General features: G+C 40.8%; 1 protein-coding gene across 4 annotated transcripts in view; it reads right to left on the reverse strand.

The window, feature by feature from the left end:
* The window catches only part of PRKD1 (protein kinase D1), a 297,785-nt gene that overhangs the window by 80,572 nt on the left and 194,249 nt on the right, over nt 1-22,964 (reverse strand). For 2 of the 4 annotated variants that reach the window (XM_048854091.2, XM_048854090.2), the window contains exons 4-5: nt 12,298-12,429; nt 7,835-7,995 (exon numbers count right to left, since the gene is read on the reverse strand). In XM_048854091.2, the coding sequence (XP_048710048.2) occupies nt 7,835-7,995; nt 12,298-12,429 (293 nt within the window). The remainder of the gene's footprint in view (nt 1-7,834; nt 7,996-12,297; nt 12,430-22,964) is intronic. The other 2 variants (XM_075129740.1, XM_075129741.1) reach the window with 1 other exon arrangement.

Here is a 22,964-nt window from a genome sequence, read left to right on the forward strand (position 1 = left end):
TCCTTTTGTATGTACAGCACCTAATGCAATTGGACCCTGTCCAAATTAAGACTAGATCCTTGCAACCTGTCTCAAAACCAATGGATCTGGGTCAGGCTGGATCTGAAAACCACCTAACCCCTCTCAGGCTTGGGTCAGGTGAGGTCATCTCTGATCACTTCCTCCTGTCCATGGGATTGATGTAGCGGTGGCTGTGTGCGTCCAGCACCACCTTAAAGAGATCTGTGTGCACTGTGGAGTGAGTGTGCTGACAAGTTGTAGTGTCTCTCACTTGGCAGCATGCACGGTGCAGCGAGGCAATGGCGGCCTGCAGGAGCAGGTCACATAGCCACTGCTGCATGAACCCCATGGACACGAGGCAGCCAGAGATGAATCATGGGCCTAAGCTTGCATGAAACCCTCACCAAGCTGAGTGCTAAGGACGAGATGGCAATGCTGACACAAGTTTGTGGGGAAGTGTCAGGTTTGGGACAGGCTTGGTCTGAAAGTGACTAGAACTCTCAGGTTGGGTTCAGGTTGGCTAAGTTTGGTCTGACTCTGGATTGACCAAGGCAGATCTTTAGTTGGGGCATTTAACTAATATCACAATATAAATTACAAAAAAAAATTGGCTTTAAGTGAGCACTGCAGAAAGAGAGAGTCCGAAGAAGAGATTAGAATGAAGAGTGCTACATAAGAACATAAGAATGGCACCTACTGGGTCAGACAAAAAGTCCATCTAGCCCAGTATACTGTCTTCCGACAGTGGCCAGTGCCAGGTGCCCCACAGGGAATGAACAGAATAGGTAATCATCAAGTGATCCCTCTCCTGTCGCTCATTCCCAGCTTCTGGCAAACAGAGGCTAGGGACACCATTCCTGTCCATCCTGGCTAGTAGCCATTGATGGACCTATCCTCCATGAATTTATCTAGTTCTTTTTTGAACCCTGTTATGGTCTTGGCCTTCAAAACATCCTCTGGCAAAGAGTTCCACAGGTTGACTGTGCACTGGGTGAAGAAATACTTCCTTTTGTTTGTTTTAAACCTGCTGCCTATTAATTTCATTTGGTGACCCCTAGTTCTTGTGTTATGAGAAGTAGTAAACAGCACTTCCTTATCTACTTTCTCTACACCAGTCATGATTTTATAGACCTTAAGCATATCTCCCCATCGTGTCTCTTTTCCAAGCTGAAAAGTCCCAGTCTTATTAATCTCTCCTCAAACTGAAGCCGTTCCATACCCCTAATCGTTTTGTTGCCCTTTTCTGAACCTTGTCCAATTGCAATATATCTTTTTTGAGATGGGGCGATCACATCTGCACACAGTATTCAAGATGTGGGCGTACCATGGATTTATATAAAGGCAACACAATATTTTCTGTCCTATTTTCTGTCCCATTTTTAATTATTCCCAGAATTCTGTTGGGTTTTTTGACTGCCGCTGCACATTGAATGGATGTTTTCAGAGAACTATCCATAATGACTCTAAGATCTCTTTCTTGAGTGGTAACAGCTAATTTAGACCCCATCATTTTATATGTATAGTTGGGATTATGCTTTCCAATGTGCATTACTTTGCATTTATCAACATTGAATTTCATCTGCCATTGTATTACCCAGTCACCCAGTTTTGAGAGATCCTTTTGTAGCTCTTCTCAGTCTGCCTGAGTCTTAACTGTCATTAGTAATTTTGTATCATCTGCAAATTTTTCCACTTTACTGTTTACTCCTTTTTCCAGATCATAGAATCATAGAATCATAGAATATCAGGGTTGGAAGGGACCCCAGAAGGTCATCTAGTCCAACCCCCTGCTCGAAGCAGGACCAATTCCCAGTTAAATCATCCCAGCCAGGGCTTTGTCAAGCCTGACCTTAAAAACCTCTAAGGAAGGAGATTCTACCACCTCCCTAGGTAACGAATTCCAGTGTTTCACCACCCTCTTAGTGAAAAAGTTTTTCTTAATATCCAATCTAAACCTCCCCCACTGCAACTTGAGACCATTACTCCTCGTTCTGTCATCTGCTACTATTGAGAATAGTCTAGAGCCATCCTCTTTGGAACCCCCTTTCAGGTAGTTGAAAGCAGCTATCAAATCCCCCCTCATTCTTCTCTTCTGCAGGCTAAACAATCCCAGCTCCCTCAGCCTCTCCTCATAAGTCATGTGTTCTAGACCCCTAATCATTTTTGTTGCCCTTCGCTGGACTCTCTCCAATTTATCCACATCCTTCTTGTAGTGTGGGGCCCAAAACTGGACACAGTACTCCAGATGAGGCCTCACCAATGTCGAATAGAGAGGGACGATCACGTCCCTCGATCTGCTTGCTATGCCCCTACTTATACATCCCAAAATGCCATTGGCCTTCTTGGCAACAAGGGCACACTGCTGACTCATATCCAGCTTCTCGTCCACTGTCACCCCTAGGTCCTTTTCCACAGAACTGCTGCCTAGCCATTCGGTCCCTAGTCTGTAGCGGTGCATTGGATTCTTCCATCCTAAGTGCAGGACCCTGCACTTATCCTTATTGAACCTCATCAGATTTCTTTTGGCCCAATCCTCCAATTTGTCTAGGTCCTTCTGTATCCTATCCCTCCCCTCCAGCGTATCTACCACTCCTCCCAGTTTAGTATCATCCGCAAATTTGCTGAGAGAGCAATCCACACCATCCTCCAGATCATTTATGAAGATATTGAACAAAACCGGCCCCAGGACCGACCCTTGGGGCACTCCACTTGATACCGGCTGCCAACTAGACATGGAGCCATTGATCACTACCCGTTGAGCCCGACAATCTAGCCAGCTTTCTACCCACCTTATAGTGCATTCATCCAGCCCATACTTCCTTAACTTGCTGACAAGAATACTGTGGGAGACCGTGTCAAAAGCTTTGCTAAAGTCAAGAAACAATACATCCACTGCTTTCCCTTCATCCACAGAACCAGTAATCTCATCATAAAAGGCGATTAGATTAGTCAGGCATGACCTTCCCTTGGTGAATCCATGCTGGCTGTTCCTGATCACTTTCCTCTCATGCAAGTGCTTCAGGATTGATTCTTTGAGGACCTGCTCCATGATTTTTCCAGGGACTGAGGTGAGGCTGACTGGCCTGTAGTTCCCAGGATCCTCCTTCTTCCCTTTTTTAAAGATTGGCACTACATTAGCCTTTTTCCAGTCATCCGGGACTTCCACCGTTCGCCATGAGTTTTCAAAGATAATGGCCAATGGCTCTGCAATCACAGCCGCCAATTCCTTCAGCACTCTCGGATGCAACTCGTCCGGCCCCATGGACTTGTGCACGTCCAGCTTTTCTAAATAGTCCCTAACCACCTCTTTCTCCACAGAGGGCTGGCCATCTCTTCCCCATTTTGTGATGCCCAGCGCAGCAGTCTGGGAGCTGACCTTGTTAATGAAAACAGAGGCAAAAAAAGCATTGAGTACATTAGCTTTTTCCACATCCTCTGTCACTAGGTTGCCTCCCTCATTCAGTAAGGGGCCCACACTTTCCTTGGCTTTCTTCTTGTTGCCAACATACCTGAAGAAACCCTTCTTGTTACTCTTGACATCTCTTGCTAGCTGCAGCTCCAGGTGCGATTTGGCCCTCCTGATATCATTCCTACATGCCCGAGCAATATTTTTATACTCTTCCCTGGTCATATGTCCAACCTTCCACTTCTTGTAAGCTTCTTTTTTATGTTTAAGATCCGCTAGGATTTCACCATTAAGCCAAGCTGGTCGCCTGCCATATTTACTATTCTTTCGACTCATCGGTATGGTTTGTCCCTGAAGAATGAAGATCATTTATGAATATGTTGAATAGGACTGGTCCCAGAACAGACCCCTGGGGGACACCACTATTTATCTCTCCAGTCTGAAAACTGACCATTTATATCTACCCTTTGTTTCCTATCTTTTAACCAGTTACCAATCCATGAGAGTACCTTCCCTCTTGTCCTGTGTAGCTTACTTTGTGTAAGAGCCTTTGGCGAGGGACCTTGTCAAAGGCTTTCTGAAAATCTAAGTACACTATATCCACTGGATCCCCTTGGTCCACATGCTTGTTGACCCCCTCAAAGAATTCTAGTAGATTGGTGAGGCATGATTTCCCCTTACTAAAACCATGGTGATACTTCCTCAATAAATTATGTTCATCTATATGTCTGACAATATTGTTCTTTATTATAGTTTCAACCAGTTTGCCTGGTACTGAAGTCAGGCATACAGGCCCGTAATTGCCAGGATCGCCTCTGGAGCCCTTTTTAAAAATTGGCATCACATTAGCTATGCTCCAGTCATCTGGTACAGAAGCTGATTTAAATGATAGGTTACAGACTACAGTTAGTAGTTCTGCAATTTCTCATTTGAGTTCCTTCAGAACTCTTGGATGAAAACAAATATGTATACAAAACAAGCATGAGAAAAACTATTCTTGCAAAAACAATGGGTACAATTTTAGAGGTCACTTTTGAGAATTTGGCCCTAAATGAGGAGCATTTTCTTCATGCAAATTTTTACCTCTGGAAGAAAAAAAAAATCAGAAAGTTACCTATTTAATTTTTCAAGGTTTAAGCATTTGACCTGCTACTTGTTAAAGGTTTTTATTTTATCCATCTATATGTAATTCTAAACCATAATTTGGTAGGAAAATGATAGCATGGTACAAATTAATGATCTGTAAAGAAAAGAAATGTTACTAATATATATGCATTGCCACTCATTATGAATCCTACTATATTTCTTCATATTAAAAATTCAGTGTAACAATCTGGATTTTTTTAAAGTAAGATTTTTTTAAAAAATGACATTTAATAAAGGTGTTTAAATAATTCAAGGAACATGTGTCCAACAACAGACAGGCAGGCCTTTAGTCACAGTATTAGAAGTCTAACAAACTTAAGTTTTCAAATTGAGCTGTACAGCTAACAGAGCATGTATATAGAGAGGCCTGAACCAAAAGCCCCGGACATCCCTAAACTTTACAAAGTGTATCAATAGGATTGTTCAGCATTCTACAGTACAGACTATCTATTTAATGTTCCAGAAAGGTGATTTAATGACAGTTCTGAAAGCCGAAGTCCAGTATGCTCAGAACTCATACAATAACGGCAGCCTTGAGACCCTCAACTAAGACACCCAATTACTATATGTAGGTCACCAACCAGACATTAGATGATCATCTGAATCATTACTTAACTGGGCTGGATGCAGACAAATGGCCTAAATGACAAAGGCTCCATATTCTGTCACCAATCCTCTGACCCATCCTCCTCTCAAAATTATTTGTAATGATTATTTTTTAGGAACAGCAAATTCTCAAGATATAATCATGCATCAAGGGAAGTAAAAAAAAAATGCCTTGCACTTTCGATAAATGTCATTCAAAATTCAGCCTAGGGTTACATAATAATCAAATATTAACATTTATATATTGTTCCTGAGAAGCATCTTATCCTTTTTAATCCAATGTGTCTTTTTTGACAGTACTCAGTCCTGCAGCAATTTTAAGCTGTTTAAAATTTACATAAAGTGGCAACCCCCCTTTTTAACCTCAGTTCTGGAAACAATCTAAAATAGTGTCACATTGCCTCTTAATTCCATTTTTATCAATATTGTAATGACATTAGTAAGTGTGCATTTCTAAAATAAACCTTGAAAAGCACAATGTGCAACTTTTTGTTGTTCTACTAAATATTTTAAGTAAGTTTTTATTTTAAAAATGTATGTATTCATAATGTGCATCTGAATTTCTAAGTAGGTTTATTATAATTAGTGGCATCTGTAGATAATTGGGGTTCATGGATGGTGTTGCATGTAACACTAGGCCTATGTTGTTTGAATAACACTCTTGTCGTATATCAAGTTCAATAAGTGTAACATTTTAATTGGAAACAAAACAAGACAATGATTATTCTCATATGCTTATAAATTCTTTCCTCTTTTTTGAATTAAAATGTTTTTAAACTTTCATTTACTATTAGGTTCATTTCTGTGTGCACACTGCAGCTTTTTTAGCTATTAAAATATATTAATTATGGCAGTGTGTATTCCTCTCCATGACAAAAAATGTATAGTAACCTAACTTGTTCTAGGTTTCAGAGTAGCAGCCGTGTTAGTCTGTATCCGCAAAAAGAAAAGGAGGACTTGTGGCACCTTAGAGACTAACACATTTATTTGAGCATAAGCTTTCGTGAGCTACAGCTCACTTCATCAGATGCATGCAGTGGAAAATACAGTGGGGAGATTTATATACACAGAGAACATGAAACAACGGGTGTTGCCATACACACTGTAACAAGAGTGATCAGGTAAGGTGAGCTATTACCAGCAGGAGAGGAAAAAAAAACCTTTTATAGTGCAAGTAGAGTAGGGGCATTAGGGGACGAGAGCTGAGGAAGCGTTGTTCTAAGTCAGCCATAAAAATGTTGGCATACTGTGGGCCGTGTGGGTACCCATAGCAGTGCTGCTGATTTGAAGGTATACACTGTCCCCAAATGTGAAATAGTTATGGGTAAGGACAAAGTCACAAAGTTAAGCCACCAGGTTTGCCGTGACATTTTCGGGGATACTGTTCCTGACGGCTTGTAGTCCATCTTTGTGTGGAATGTTGGTGTAGGGGGCTTCTACATCCATAGTGGCTAGGATGGTGTTTTCAGGAAGATCACCAATGAATTGTAGTTTCCTCAGGAAGTCTGGGAGTGGATGTGTCATTACACAAAGTAAAACTATTTCCCCATGTTTATTCCCCCCCACCACCAACTGTTCCTCACACGTTCTTGTCAACTGCTGGAAATGGCCCACCTTGATTATCACTACAAAAGGTTTCCCCTCCCCCCACCCCGCTCTCCTGCTGGTAATAGCTCACCTTACCTGATCACTCTAGTTACAGTGTCTACAGTAACACCCATTGTTTCATGTTCTCTGTGTACATAAAATCTCTCCACTGTATTTTCCACCGCATGCATCCGATGAAGTGAGCTGTAGCTCACGAAAGCTTATGCTCAAATAAATTCGTTAGTCTCTAAGGTGCCACAAGTCCTCCTTTTCTTTTTGCAGATACAGACTAACACGGCTGCTACTCTGAAACCCGTGATTAGTAAAGTGCTTTAATTGTCCCATGTAGACCCTGCTGGCACGTTAATGTCAACGTGCATGAGAGTGTGCCAGAAGGAGCTATATGGGACAGTTAGAGTGCAGCATATTAGATAAATCACACCCCAGTACTTTGCTTTTCTAAAACAAGATGCACATGTAAACATCACCAAATACAAAAGGATGATTTGCAGAGCAAACTATTCCGAGTACTAGTCAAAGTGTTGTTTGTTCTATAGGAATCATTGTGGTTCATGCACTACACAGATGAAAAATGTCTGAACACACACATACACACACACACACACACACACAAAACCAAGAGCAGAAGTTATTCAGATATTTAATGAGCCCCAATTTCAAGTGTTCTCCTGAGGCCATTTTTCGCTGTACCACAAATCAATACATATGCAGCTTTGACATGAAAGATTTTTTTTCAATTATGCAGTAAACATATCTGTCATATCAATTCTAATTTATATGGGCCAGTTCTACAACCAGACCCTCAAATACCATAATCCTTCAAAATGGATTATTATTTACTGTGTTAGGATAATGATGGAAGCAGAGTTTGACAAATATGCATTCATATGCTGAGACAGGGTCCTTCCTGTTGTGTTAAGGTGCTCTTTTTTACAACAAGGTAAAATTTGTGTGGTAAATTTACATACCCTTCTCTCACTGTGTCTAGTAGGAAGAACAAATCCCAAAATGTTAAAGTTCATTTGTTTTGGCAACTCTTATTATTTTAGTAATTAGATAATTGCATACCAGAAGGGCCTCATCTGGGGTGGTAGGTGAAAGTTCTGCAGATACTGTCCGAATAGTGCTGAGTCCCGTTAAGGAAACATTTGAGAGTCGTCTTTTACGTACACCGCTGCAGTTGTTAGGGATTTTAAATGCACACCTCTTATGGTAGTTTAGACCACATCCTGAAAAGGAAAACATGAAGCCTTCCTATTAAAGATTATTTCAGAATAAAGTAGAAATGTATTTTTATATTGAACAAAAATGCCACCCTAATTTTCTCTGAAGCTATTGGTATTCAGCATTACTATTTTGCCTTAAGTTTTGCTAGTTTAAAAAGATGTTAAGGCAAATCTCAATGGTCTATAGATAATTCAATAAACTTCCAAAAGTTACCACCATGACCAAACCTCAGTCTTAGTCCCTCATTTGCCAAGAATCTATGAGCAGAAGGCACTACTGTGGCTGTACACTTAGTACATGGGAGGTATGGAAAAAAGATTTAATTTCATGTCAGTCATTGGCAACATTCCAACAGGAGCTGAACACAGATGCTCTGGGTAAAATGAGAATGATCACAGCAAATATCTATACTCTGATCTCTCACCAGTATTGCTCAAGAGCAACTTTAATGAAGTCAATAGAATTACACTGGTATAAAATCAGAGAAAAGAATTAGGCATAGGGTGTGAGAAATTTACATGACAGAAAGGCCTTTCCTCAGATAAAGATTAGGCATGGACAACCCGACCGTGACGCCTCCTGGGGGTACAGAGTGAGGCTTCCACCTGTCTTTAGGGTGAGGAAGCCTTGCCTGTACCTTTCGTGGGTCAGCTTCCTGACTCCACCGGCACAGACAACACAAGCACTCCCCGCTTAACATACGGAGGCTCTGCCCAGCCACTACTCCACTGGACGCTTTTAGCTTTCAAAGATTCACTGCTCACAAAGGAACAGTACACCCCAGCTTACCACATACACCTCAGATCACAGCTCCACTTAACACAGGGCCCTTAGATAAGTTTATAGGACAAATGATTAAACTTTTATTTAACAAAGTATAGAGATTCGAGAGATAGTAAGTAGAAATATTGGAAACAAATGGTTACATACAAAATAAAATCATAACACTCATTCTAGAGCCTAGACTTAACTAACAAGTTACTGTCATGTCTTATAGGGCAGAGCTCACCCAAAATCCATCCCACGTATTACAGCCAGGCTTGGCTGGGATCTTCCATTCGAGAGACAAGCTAAATTGTCAGCTTTCCTCCACAGTGTAAAAGATTCAGGGTGTCTCCCTGTACCCTCAATTATACTCCCATAACCATTATCTTTACTCATAAGCAGGACCCTCCCTGATGGTTGTTGTTTTCCTGTGTGCCTTTTTCTTGTCAATTTTACAATCTCTTGATTAGCATATGGCTCAAACTGTAGCTAGGCCTCCATTGTGAAGCGGACAACACTCAATACACACATTACCAGCCAGAGAGTCATAAAAGTGTCTCTTCCTTCCTACCTGACAGGAGCTGATCTGCCCTAACTAACATACCTTAATAATTTTCAGTACAGATACATAATTCCTTAAACATTATCCGTACATACATTTTGCAATGATTACGATGACAAGTGGACTCTTGGCTCTTGGTAGAGAGCTCATATGCCACCTTTGGTAAACTTAATATGCATACATCTGACCTTGGGGATGCCTGTAAAACTCTATGCACCCTTTGCCACCAAAAGGTTCCTGGGTCACACCCTCCTCCGGGCCTAAATTCTGGATTTATAGTATGATAAGACCTCATGAGGAAGAGAGCCTAGGCTGGCATTTGGTGGTGTGAGGGGAGGAAAATTTGAAATTGGAGACAGCAGTACCAGGTTATGGCTAAATAAAGACAGGGGAAAGTGAAAGCTGACAAAAAAGTTTCATGTTCTTTATTGATTTCTATCCAGTTCAATCCCAATGAACCCACTGGCATTCTAGAGGATGCCAGTCAATATAAGATTTTGGACCCATGAGATTTTAAAAAGTTATTATTATTATTAACAAACAACTAATATCAAACACTAAGGCTATGTCTATACTACAAATTACTTTGGTATAAATTATGTTGTTCAAGGGTATGAATAATCCATACCCCTGAGCAACGTAAGTTATACCAACCTAAATGCCATTGTAGACAGCGCTATGTCAGTGAGAGAGCTTCTCCTGCCAACATAGCTACTGCCCTTCATGGAGGCAGGAGTTATGAAGCCGACAGGAGAGCTCTCTCCCATCAGCTTAGAGCATTTTCACCAAACGTGCTGCAGCTGGGCCGCTGTAAATTATGGAGTGTAAACACAGCCTGTAACTAAACACATAAAAGTGATCAATAGTAGTAAATCTAGTTATCTTTGCACTTCAACAGTACAATATTTTGCAGCCAACAGTATTACTATTTGTCTATGAATGACATGGGATATACATTTTTTTCCCCTTTAAAGAAGCCTGGATATCTTGAAGAGTAAGGACTGCAAATGTACTCATAAAATAGCTGGACTTTCCAAAGCAGCAGACATTCAGAAAGTTTACTGTGTTGTCCCAAGAAAGGTTCCCTAGATTCAGAGTCATTCAGCTACCATTTGTTCATTTATTCTAGGCCAGGAGGAGAAAGATCATCATCACTATACTTGTTACTTTAGTCATACTAAGCATCTTGTTTTGAATTCCCACAATATTTTTATTCCATTATTAGCTTTATTCCAGAAATTGCTATATTTATTTTCTTGATGTCCTTTTTCTGTCATCTCAGTTCATCAATGAGTTAGGTCAGAAAACCATACAAAATTACTCTTTATTTAAACACAATATCTTTTTTAAAAGGGAAGAGAGTAGATCCCATTTCCCCAGCAGAATAATGGCTTACGCCTTTTGAACTCCTCCTCCTAAATAATCTACTCTGGTAATTATAAACATTTAAATGTGCAAATTCAGAGGGGAGTGAGATTAATCAGATAAGGACTCTGTTCAACAGTGAATATACTTCTAGGCAAATTCACATGTCTTTCTGACTTTCTGCCAGCATATCCATCCCAACCACACCCAGAGTACAAATCATAAGACTCCATTGAGCCTGATGGCTTTGCATTACTTAATGTTAGGGAAGATAATGGAGATGCCACAAACAATTTTTAAAAAAGATTCAGGGCCTAAAACTGGATAAGACAATGAGAAAAACAAATTTATTTTTCATTTTAAAAAAATTCTCCTTAATGGCTGGAGTATAGAATCATAGAATATCAGGGTTGGAAGAGACCTCAGGAGGTCATCTAGTCCAACCCCCTGCTCAAAGCAGGACCGATCCCCAATTAAATCATCCCAGCCAGAGCTTTGTCAAGCCTGACCTTAAAACCTTCTAAGGAAGGAGATTCCACCACCTCTCTAGGTAACGCATTCCAGTGTTTCATCCCCCTGCTGGTGGTGGAGTAACCCTGATCAGTGTAGCCCCTGCTGAAAACAATGAGTCATGCCTCTCAACCTGCCTATGTTCAAATATGCAGTGTTTGCCAAATACCCAAAATGAAGAAAACAAACAAAAATAAATTCATGGAGGAAAAGTAACATGTGGGATTCGTTTTTTAGTGCAAAAAAATCTGACTATAATCTCAGTTACATATTCTTATTTTTAATGTAAATAATATTTAATAGCAAAAAGGGAATAAACACCAAATTAATGTGGAACATAGGGAACTTTGGGTCTACATTGTGCGATTGTCCCTTGAAATTAAAGCCATCCAATAGGTATGCAATGAGTTTTGTGCTCTTTTTCATACACACACAACTCCTAGTAATTTTAACTGAGGGTGCATTTACATATTGACTAGTGAAATGGTAGTGGATTTACTTGACATAGTAGTATAGGAGATAGCACAAACCATGAAAATATTTACCTTCAAATCTTTATACGAATTCCATCATTAATATCTTTGCCTTTATTTGCTGGGAATATTTAAATAAGGAAGCATTCTTTGTCACATGGCAGAATTTCTACTTACTCATCAAAAGCCTTGTCTATACAAAAAAGTTGCATTGTTACTGCTTATACCACCATAATTAAACCAATTTAACTAAACCAACTGTGTGTTCACACTCTTGTGCTTGCACCAGTACAGCCATATTGAATTAGAAACCATGGGTGAAATCCTGGATCCATGGAAATCAAACTCCCATTGATTTCAGTGAAGCCAGGATTTTACTCCATATATTCACACAGCACTGTGCTGCACTGATTGTACTGCTTTGCTGTCTCAGTAAGTACTCTGAAGTACCTTGGATTAGCTCCAGCCTCACTATATTCTGACCAGTTTCCACAATGCATTATGGGATGTCCCTTGGAGACCAGAAGTATAGTTCTGGTGCCCACACTATTTTGAAATACTGTCAAGCACAGGAGTGGCATGCTTGACTCCAGTCTCTGACTCAGATTGGAAAGCAAATGCTCACTTACCTTCACATTTAAGTCCCTGACGCACAAGACCCCACAGCATTTCTCCACAGTGGTCACAGAAAGCTGGTGCTCGGTATGAATGAACAAACAGAGCATGGGGACGGATCTGAAAGTCTTCAAATGTGGCAGAAGCTGTAAAAACAAGAACATATAAAAGATAAAGCTAATTAATACCATAACAAATCTGTATCATTACATGATATTTTATTGTAATAGGTAATTTGATATTTCTTTTTTTTTCAGATATGATTGAAATATAATCATTGTTATCTTGAGTTTCTCTCTTGTGGTCATTATTGTAAATGGAATTATTCTTTATTCATGCAAAATTTAATTTATAGAAAGAGAAGTAAGAATTCGCAATTGCTTGTAAATATAATATCCTATTCCAAGGATGAAATGCTAGTAACTATCAGCCATACCAAAATGAATGTTAGAAAAATGTAAAAGTGTGCTTCCAAGTTTTTTTTTGCCAGTACTTCAGATGTACACTAAAGTTGCAGCAAACTTTTATACTTTCCTTTCTAACTTTTGTACTGCTTAGAATAATATTGATCTCTTACCAGAGCTATCATATACACAACTATTAAAATGTGTGTATTTATGAAATCTTTGTTCATAATATCTATTGTACTCATGTCCAAGCCTGTCATTTACATTATTTTATAATCCTTCATTTTTATAGTATATTCTAATGTACTGGCCAAGGATTTTTTTAAGTTTATTTTTAAATTGTTTTAAATGTTCTCATCAAAATTTAAAGGTGTGATTATTTGCCACTTTTTCATAATGGTTGTATGAGGTAGTTGCTACATTCGTCCAGATTTATTAAGACTCTCTTTGAGGCAATGTGATAAATAACATATTAGTAATCTAGAATGAGTATTATCTGTTTTCTAGCAAAGGCATAAAGAATAATTGGTGCATTAAACCTCTGCCATAAATTAGCAAAGGATTCAACCAAATTTCAAGACATTTTTCTAAGCACTATTTTATAAGATTGCATCATTATGTGAAAATAGGCAGAAGCTAAGATACATTGCATGGGAGCATGTAGCTGCAAGTCGTTATCAAACACGGAAAATGAAAGTGGATCAAGGAGGGCCACTGATGCAGACCATTTCTTAACAGGAAGCATGTTACCATTTGCCTAGTCAAATGTTAAAAAAACAAAAACAGTTACTAACCTTTCCATAACTGTTGTTCTTCAAGATGTGTTGCACGTGTCCATTCCAATGTAGGTGTGTGTGCGCCTTGCCCAGTGCTGATACATCTGTGACAAGGGACAGCGATGGATGGGGCCATGAGAACGGAACGCCCACGCAAACCACCAGCGGGTCCAGCCACCAACCAAGGAAGATGAGAACCGGGGTGAGGAACCCTGAGGATTGTGTTCATATGGTGGTGTTTTGTTGAGTACACCAAAGCCAGCCATGCCTGGAGAGGTCTAAGTCAAAGTCTCGCGTACTGAACTATGTAAGTACATGAGGTCATTTGACCCAGGAGCCTCAGGCAACTCCGTGTTGTTATAATCAGGCATTCCTTGAGGTGCTCTATAAGCATCATGATTGCCTGAATCTGCCCTTCTGGGAGAAAGGCTCTGGCTTGGTCAGAGTTGAGCACCACTTCAATGGACTCTATCCTTTGTACCGGGGAAAGGGTAGATTTCTACATATTCATTAGCAGGCCTAGGTCCCAGAAGGTTGACTGGATGAGATGTATGCTGGACTCCACCTGAGCCCTAGTCCAGCCTCTGACCAGCCAGTCGCCAAGGTAAGGGTAAACCTGAACCCCTTGCCTCCTTGGGGAGACTGCTACGACCACCATGTGCTTTGTAAACACTCATGATGCTGCCGATAGGCAGAACAGGAGAACTGTGAAGTGGCAGTGCATGTGATTCACAACAAACCTGAGGAACCTTCTGTCCCCCTGAAATATCAAAATGTGAAAATAAGCATCTCTCAAATCAAGGCTGATGTACCAGTCCCCTCTATTTAGGAAAGGGATGATGGAAGACAATGAGACCATGTGGAACATTACCTTCTTGAGGTAACTGTTGGGCTGCCACAGGTCCAGGATAGGTCTGAAACCTCCCTTGGCTTTCAGGATTAGAAAATAATGGGAGTAGAACCCTCAACCACTTAAATTCTATAGAACTTCTTCCAAGGCTCCCACCTGTAAGAGCAACTGCACTTCTTGGGCTAGAAGTGGCTCATGAGAAGTGTCCCTAAAGAGGGATGGGAAGGGGGATGGGATGGGCGGAAGAAAATTGAATTGGAGGGTATATCCCACTTCTATTGTGCTTAGTACCCAAGGGTCTGTAATAATATGGGACCATGCCTGAAGGAAGTGGAACAAGTGGTCTGCAAAGAAAGTGCAGGTTGGATCCAAAGTCTCTGTGGCTGGCACACTGTCCCCCTGAGTCCCATCAAAAGGCCTGCTTAGAGTGCCTGGAATGTCTTGGGGAAGCAGGCATTGATGACGAGAAAGACTGGGGTGCAGGTCTCTGCTTGAAGTCTCTGCTCCTCTTCCTCTGTGAGTCCTTCTTGGCCGGTGGAAGGAAGAACCAGAAGGAAGGCTGGGGCATAAAATCCTTTCTCATAGATGCTGGGGTGTATAAGATCAGGAACTCCAGAGTAGCCTTGGAATCCTTGAGGCCATGGAGCTTAGAGTCTGTCTGCTCTGAAAAGAGCAAAGTGCCCTCAAAGAGAAGATCCTGGAGGGTCTGTTGGACTTCATGTGGGAAGCCTGAGGATTGGAGCCAGGAACTTCTATGCATAACCACTGTGGAGGCCATGAACCTGGCTGCTGAATCTGCAGCTTCCAGGGTCCCTTGTAGGGAAGCCCTTGCTAAAGACTTCCCCTCCTCCACCAAAGAGGAGAACTTGTGTCTGGCCTCTTGGCCCATCAAGTCCTTAAACTTTAACAAGGAGTCCCAAATGTTAAAGTCATAACCTGCTTGTTAGTTCGTGATCCTGAGCTGCAAACCCCCAGTTGAGTAGGCCTTCCTCCCAAACAGGTCTAGCTTCTTAGAATCTTTTGACTTAGGGGCCACTCATGGTAAACCCTGTTGTTCTCACTAATTGGAAGCTGAGACCACCAAGGATTCTGGGAGAGGATAAGTAAGTAAAAATTCATATCCCTTAGCCAGGACAAAGTTCTTCTTTTTGGCCTTTTTGGCTGTGGGAGGTAGGGATGCTGGGGTTTGTCTTTTACTGGGTCCCTGATGGCCTTGTTGAGGGAAAGGGCCACTCTTGACAGGCCTGCTGCAGCCAAGATGTCCAACAAAGAGGGAAGGATTCCTTAACCTCCTCCATCTGGATGCCCAGGTTTTGGGCCACTCTCTTAAGAACATCCTTATAGTTGTCATGGGAGGGTGCTATGTCAGCTCCTGCCACAGGCCTTGTCAGGAAAAGAGGAGAAGGAATCCTGCACCAGCCGGAAGCACTGGTCTTTGCTTTTGGCATCGGCCAGGTCATGTGGTTTTAGCTCCTGGTAGTGAGTACTGGTCTGGTACTGGAGCCTGGATCAGGCTCTGCTCGAAGAGGCGGCAGTACTCCTCCCTCAGAGGCCGTCGAGTAGGAGCATCTCGATTGAGAGCCCTGTGTAAGGAGAAATGCCCATGGGTTCCAGAAGGGCCACTGTAACGGCACCTGCCACTATCCAGGAGGCCAAGCAACTGACAGAATGCCTGGCCCAGGTCCATCACAGGGTAGTACCAACTTGCATGCCAGGGCCGATTGCTGTGGAAGATATATGACTCCGATGATGAGGAATCGCTGTCTGGAGAACAGGGAGGAGCATTTCCCACTAGTTCCAGTGACCAGTACCAAGGCAGGGAAGACCAGGACTGGGACATCATGACCAGCTCCCCCTTAGACGATACCGAGGGCCTTGGTACCGAGCTATAGCCAGTAGCTTTTCTGCTTGCTGACACCTACACCATTGGCTCTTGTACCACTGGCGACACCAGCACCGACAGCAGGAGCAGGTCCCTAGCTGCAGCCAACGTCTCCACCGCGTATGGTACCGCTGAAGTGCTGGTACTGTGCTGCCCCTCCAGTGCTGACGGATTGATCGGTGCCAAGCTCAATGGCACCTGCAATGTGGCTGGAGTGAATGGCACTGGCTGAGTTGCTGGAGATGCAGAATGGCCCTGCAGAGGTCGCACTCCGCTGTGGTCTCCATGTCTGGCTAGGAGTCGGGGAACATCTTCTTCTGTTTCTTCCTCAGCACCAGAGATGGTGAACGGTGCCGAGGTTCTCAGATGGCGACAGGAGCGCCATGCCTCGGCACTGGTAGCAAAAGAAACTCTGTTAAAACAGAGAAACTAAGTCTAACGACTACAAAAGAAAAGTTAGCTAACTATGAATAAAACTAAGTACAACAAAGTAGGAAACAAAGTCCGCTGAGGAAGATTTGTGAGAACAAGGACAGAGAAGTTCCAGCGACTGTCCTGGGTGGCAGAAGGAACTAAGGGAGCATGGAAACACCAATGCCCTATATACCGTTGCTATGGCCGTGTGGCACCAGCAGGCACAGAGCTGATCCGGTGGATATCACTGAGGGAAAAATTTATGGTGGCTGTACTCGGAACACACACACACACCTATATTGGAATGGAGATGTGCAATCATTCAAGAATAGGAAGTTTCACAGAAAGGTCATAAATTGGCCTGCACTTGTTGAAGTAAATTTCAAATCCTCTTGGGACAGGTGCAACAATTCCAACTGTTGGAACAGCTACGATAGTTAGAATAATCATTTTGGGATTGGCTTAAACTACAGAATAGGCAGCTACAGTATATAAAGACATTTTGGTTCCAGATCATCAGTGTTCAATTGTTTGGTTTGAATCAAAGATTTATTTGGCCTCATTACAAGAGTGGGAGTGAAACTGACAATCTGAAGGATCGGGAACAGGCTTTAAAGCGTACTACAGGGAGATAAGCCACGGCCTTAGCAAAGACGATATATTCCTGGAGGTGTGAACAAAGTGGTGTATTTATATTTTAATCATGCAGCTGAAGCTACAAAAATGTCTTTTAAAGCTGTGTTTGAGTTTGTGCCACAGTACTAATCTGTGAATAATTTTATTGATCAGATATTGCATTCATGGGCATTACATAAAACAGATAGACAAGATATGACAATCCTTAAAGCCTCAGTTTAAGACAGGATTTAAACATATGTTTAAATCAGCCCTGGTTCAGAACAGAATTTAAGCATGTGCTTAAATCCCATGGATGTGAACAGGATTGAGCACATGCTTAGATGCTGTCCTGAATAGGAATACTTTCGGGAACTGAGGCCTAAGTAATACATCACACAATGTCATGCTAATTTTTTATGGTTCAATCCAAATAAAGTCTTGAGACCCAACCACTGTTGGGCCCATTCCCAGTCCTTTCACATTAATGGAGAGAGAACTGAAATACCAATCAAGGGGAGGTTCTGCAGTAGTTATAGAGCTGATTATAATAAAGGCCAGCTGTAGTTAAGTCAGTTCTGTCTCTGTATGAGGTTGCACCACTTAGTAAAAACATTTCTTAGAATTTCTACAGAGAAATAGTGTTAGCTCTGTCTAATCACACTAGCTTTTAGACTTGGGAATTTGTATCACAGATCTTCATCATATCAAATCAAAAATGGGATCAAATGACTCACTACTATGGAATTAAACAAATCCTTTTCCACTTTACGCAACCCAAATCACCTAGAAATTCACTCCAGTCAAAAAGCCTTTATGAATGGGTCGTCATTTGTTTTGTACGGAGTTTCCAATTTCGGATTTTCCTAATAGACTATGTAAAAATGATTTAATATTCCAGGCGTAATAATTGCATCCTTCCTATAGACAGTCCAATAGATTACGACATCCTGATTCAGAATTAAAATAGTTTTGAATTATTTAACATGGGCTGCAGACAAACAATATACATTTATTCAGATGCATTTCAGTCAACCAAGGTTTAGATCACCTAAGAAAAACAACTGCGGGGAGTTATTGCTCTAGGGTTTTTCAGAATAAAGCGGTCAACTCCATTGTTAAGTCAATGTTGGCCTTGGGGTATCCATAAACAAAAATAATCAAAATATATTTTACATTATTTAGCAGACTCCTTCAAGAGTTTACTTTGGCTTGGACTGAACACGAATTGGCATCTACACATCCAAAGTAAGGAACTGATCCTGAGATGTGTTCCATGCTGGCAACTCCCATTGACAACAGTGTGAGTTATTCTCAGGGCTTGATCCCACAGTGCATATTTTAGGTTCTAAATTCAACTATTTTAGGGAAACAAGCTCTGTGTTCATAGGAATAATCTTTAAATGTTTGTGTTGCCTGAAACTTTCAGTTAAATCTATGCCTGGTTTGATGGCCAGTGAGATATTACACTGGTCAAAGTAAATTTGCCTTCTGTGTCATCAGCCAGAACACATAAGTAAATCAAAACTAATGTATATTGTCTATTGGGTTTGGACCTGAAACTGTTACATAATCTAGTTGCCATATTCCAGTGGTTATTTCTGTAGATGTAATATAGGCAGTTGAAAATGCAACAGCATTTTGTTAACATATTAGTAATCAAATTACTTATTAAATGGAGAATTATGATTAACAAAAATGACTTAGGCTCCAGTTCAGCAAAACATTTAAGCATGTGCTAAAGTCCATCCCTATTCATTAAAATACATAAGCGCATGCTTAATTTAAAGCACATCCTTAAGTCCAACTGAAGTCAATGGGAATTGAACATGTATCTAAAGTTAAACGCATGCTTAAGTGCTTTGCTGAGCAGGGATGGACTGCTAAATTGCAGGGCTTAGTGAGAAATTTTTGTCTCGGCTCATTTGTTAATGATATATTAGATATCAGATACAATGCAGAAAAGGCACAGCATAGACTTTGAACAATGCAATAACTTTTATTTATCATAGAATATTAGGGTTGGAAGAGACCTCAAGAGGTCATCTAATCCAATCCCCTGCTCAAAGCAGGACAAACACCAACTAAATCATCCCAGCCAGGGCTTTGTCAATCTGGGCCTTAAAAACCTCTAAGGATGGAGATTCCACCACCTCCCTAGGTAACCCATTCCAGTGCTTCACCACCCTCCTAGTGAAAAAGTGTTTTCTAATATCCAACCTAGACCTCCCCACTGCAACTTGAGACCATTGCTCCTTGTTCTGTCATCTGCCATCACTGAGAACAGCCTAGCTCCATCCTCTTTGGAACCCCCCTTCAGGTAGTTGAAAGCAGCTATCAAATCCCCCCTCACTCTTCTCTTCTGCGGACTAAATAACCCCAGTTCCCTCAGCCTCTCCTCATAACTCATGTGCCACAGCCTCCTAATCATTTTCGTTGCCCTCCGCTGGACTCTCTCCAATTTGCCCACATCCCTTCTTTAGTGGGGGGACCAAAACTAGACACAATACTCCAGGTGTGGCCTCACCAGTGCCGAATAGAGGGGAATAATCACTTCCCTCCAGGGCCGGCCCACAACATTTTGGCACCTGAGGCGGGGAGCTCAAATGATGCCCCCATGCCCTCTCGCTTGGGCCAAAACTTTGAAAGGTTTCAATTCTGCCTTCTTCCTGTTCTACTCCTCTCATGGTACTGCTCTGCTAGGTAGCAGAGAGAATACATATGCACCAGCAGCAGACACAATTTTCTACACTTTGGGTCCCAGTGGCACCTCCCCACAGTCTGGCACCCGAGGCGACCGCCTCAGTTTGCCTCATGGTAAGGCCAGCCCTGCTTCCCTCGATCTGCTGGTAATGCTCCTACTAATACAACCCAATATGCCATTGGCCTTCTAAGTTTGATAAGTTAACGGAAGAAAAATTCATTTTTAGTTATACCCAAAATTAGCTATTGATTTAAAAGAATTGAAGATTGTGACTGAAGTGAATCTGAAATTTAATTTTTCCATAAGTAGTTTTGCTACTGCTGCATTCAGTCCCACCTGCAATGGATAAACTGATGACAAGTTTTGGTTGCTCAGTGCATCCTCTCATTTTGATTTTGTTTGTCAGTATTATCCTCGCTTTCTCCCAGGCTGACTCAAGTGGTAAAGAAAGAATTGACATCCCTTCTACTAAAGCTGTAATTGATCCAGCTGGGGTCCCTGCAGATTAATTGACAGGTCATCATGGCTCATGCACTCAGCATAAAAATTGAGCTTTCTACCATTTACATAGTGATGGCCTACTCTATTTGTTGTTTAATTCAGACTGCAAGCAGAATATTAAACAGAACAATTTTATCTGTAACAAAGTTAAATGCAAAACATTATGTTAATGCAGCATTAAGTGTTCAGAATTCAAATAAAAATAGTCAGGAAAAATAAAAATGTAAGCAGCAGTGAACTTGGTCTTGCTGCATGCCTGCAGTATATTCTATTCACCCAGTTCTCTAGTGAAGACACATTTATCATTCTGCAAGCTAGTTTCAGTAAGGTTTAGTCATGATCCAAGATCATGTTTTATGATGACCTCATTTTCCAGTGAAGACAAGCCCAAAAGGAGCAGGATTTTATTAGGTCTTCTTTAAATTATAATAACTGTTCAAAAATGATTTTTCACTTGCTTGTAACTTTTTAAATTATTATATATACACTTGCAGACACACACACGTAGTAAAGGCTTAACATGGACTATTTACATTCTAAGTTTCAACTTTCAGATTCCTCACTGTGTGCCTGTATGTAAAAATAAAAGCTGGCTCAGAACAGAAAAAAAATATTTAGGCTGAGTGCCTCAATGCCTAAATACCTTTAAAAATATGAGTCATTAACTCATAGTTAAGGATACGATTTAGTCACAGAGGTAATGGATTCTGTGACTTTACAGGACATCCGTGACTTCTTTGGCTTCAGCTGTTAGTGGCTGGAGCCAGGGCTGTGTGCTCCCCGCCACCGCGTTGGGCTGGCCCCACCTACCTCCTCCCCCCACATGGCTGTGCCAGGGCTGGGCTCCCTCCAATGGTCGTGGCTGCCAGTCCCCACTCCATAGAGCTCCAGCTATCATTCCTCCCCGCCCCCACTTATTTTTTAGTAAAAGTCACAGAGAGGCAACGGGCTTCCGTGAATTTCTGTTTATTGCCCACATCTTGTCCGTGACTTTTACTAAAAGTAACCATGACAAAATCTGAAGCTTGTTCATAGTAGTAAATGCTATGCTTGGTAATGTTGCAGGATTCAGTTCATAATGGGCTATTATTTAACTCAGAACTCATTTGTTGCCATCTTTTCAAACATCCCTAAGAAATTCTAAGTCATACTAAACCATGGACATTATAACAAAAATAACTTTGGGAAGGATTCATTCATCCAGTCATAATGATTAATGAATTTACACTTTTCTTTCATTATAGAAAAGCAGAGGGAGACATTTTGTTCTTCATTGATATGACCTTTTGGCAACCAGTGCAAGGCAAGTCCTCAGCTTGTATAAATTGTCAGAGCTCCGTTTACACTAGCTTAGGATCTGACCCTGGATTTCTGAAGTGGAATGGGGCTTATACTAAGCTTAACTTTTATGTTTGGGGCCCAATCATCTCATTCAATGGAAATTGTGACTTCCCTGGAAATTAAACGTACACAGCTGACAGAATGACTGTGCCACTGTTTTGTTCTCTGAATGGAAAACGAGAATTGATTTATACCCATTTTGTTTCTTTAAAGTTAATTTGTCCTGGTCCCTATCTAAAATAATTTATTAGCAATATGTACCATTTTAATACAAATAAATCTATACTGAGATAGGGAAACTTAGATGGGGAAAACCTTTGTCTACTATGTATTCTTGACATTTATGTAAACACCTCTGAACTGTGTAAAATTTAGTTACAAGGAAATTCCACAATGAAATTAATATCCTTATTTATCCACCACAGCTTTCTGTTACTGAGGCATAAGCAATAAAATCTAGATGGTTAAATCATTCAAAAATATTTGCTCAATATATACATACATTCTTAATTTGAGAGGAAAAATATTAATATTCATAAATAGCCAATATATATGACTCATCTTTAACTTCTGTATTTCTAAAGTTCAATTTTAATATTCTTCTGTTAATTTTAGAACAATTAGACAGTTTTAAAAATACAACCTATAAAGCAGAACAGACTTTGCATTCATTTGAAATCCAAACACAGCATCCTTTCATTATGAATTTACCTGTTTTATACCCAAGGGGAAAATCAGCCTTAGCTTAGTTTATATATTCAGTTTCTGCTAATCATAAAATTGCACTTCAGAGATAATCATTTAGCACAGGAAAACAAAGTGAGTACTGTAATTAAAGTTCATTGAAGAGATGGATCCAAAATGGACATTGACTAGTCATATTAAAGAATTCAAATGACTGACAGTAAAGCAATAGCTTATAATATCTTACTCTGTTATAATCAGTCTGATTTGGATTAAAATCATATGGTAGACAAATTCACTAAACACAATGCCTCCATTACATTTATACTTGTTTCTCTCTGATTTACTATATTTACAGTCCATTGAAGAATATTGAAACAGTTGTGCCCAGGCCAAAAATTAGGCCTGAATAAAGACTGGGAATGGCTGGGTCACTACAAAAAATAATTTTCCCTCTGTTGATACTCACCCCGTCTTGTCAACTATTGGGAATGGGCCACATCCACC

Source organism: Caretta caretta, chromosome 6 (assembly GCF_965140235.1).
Source record: "Caretta caretta isolate rCarCar2 chromosome 6, rCarCar1.hap1, whole genome shotgun sequence".
NCBI lineage: Eukaryota > Metazoa > Chordata > Testudines > Cheloniidae > Caretta > Caretta caretta.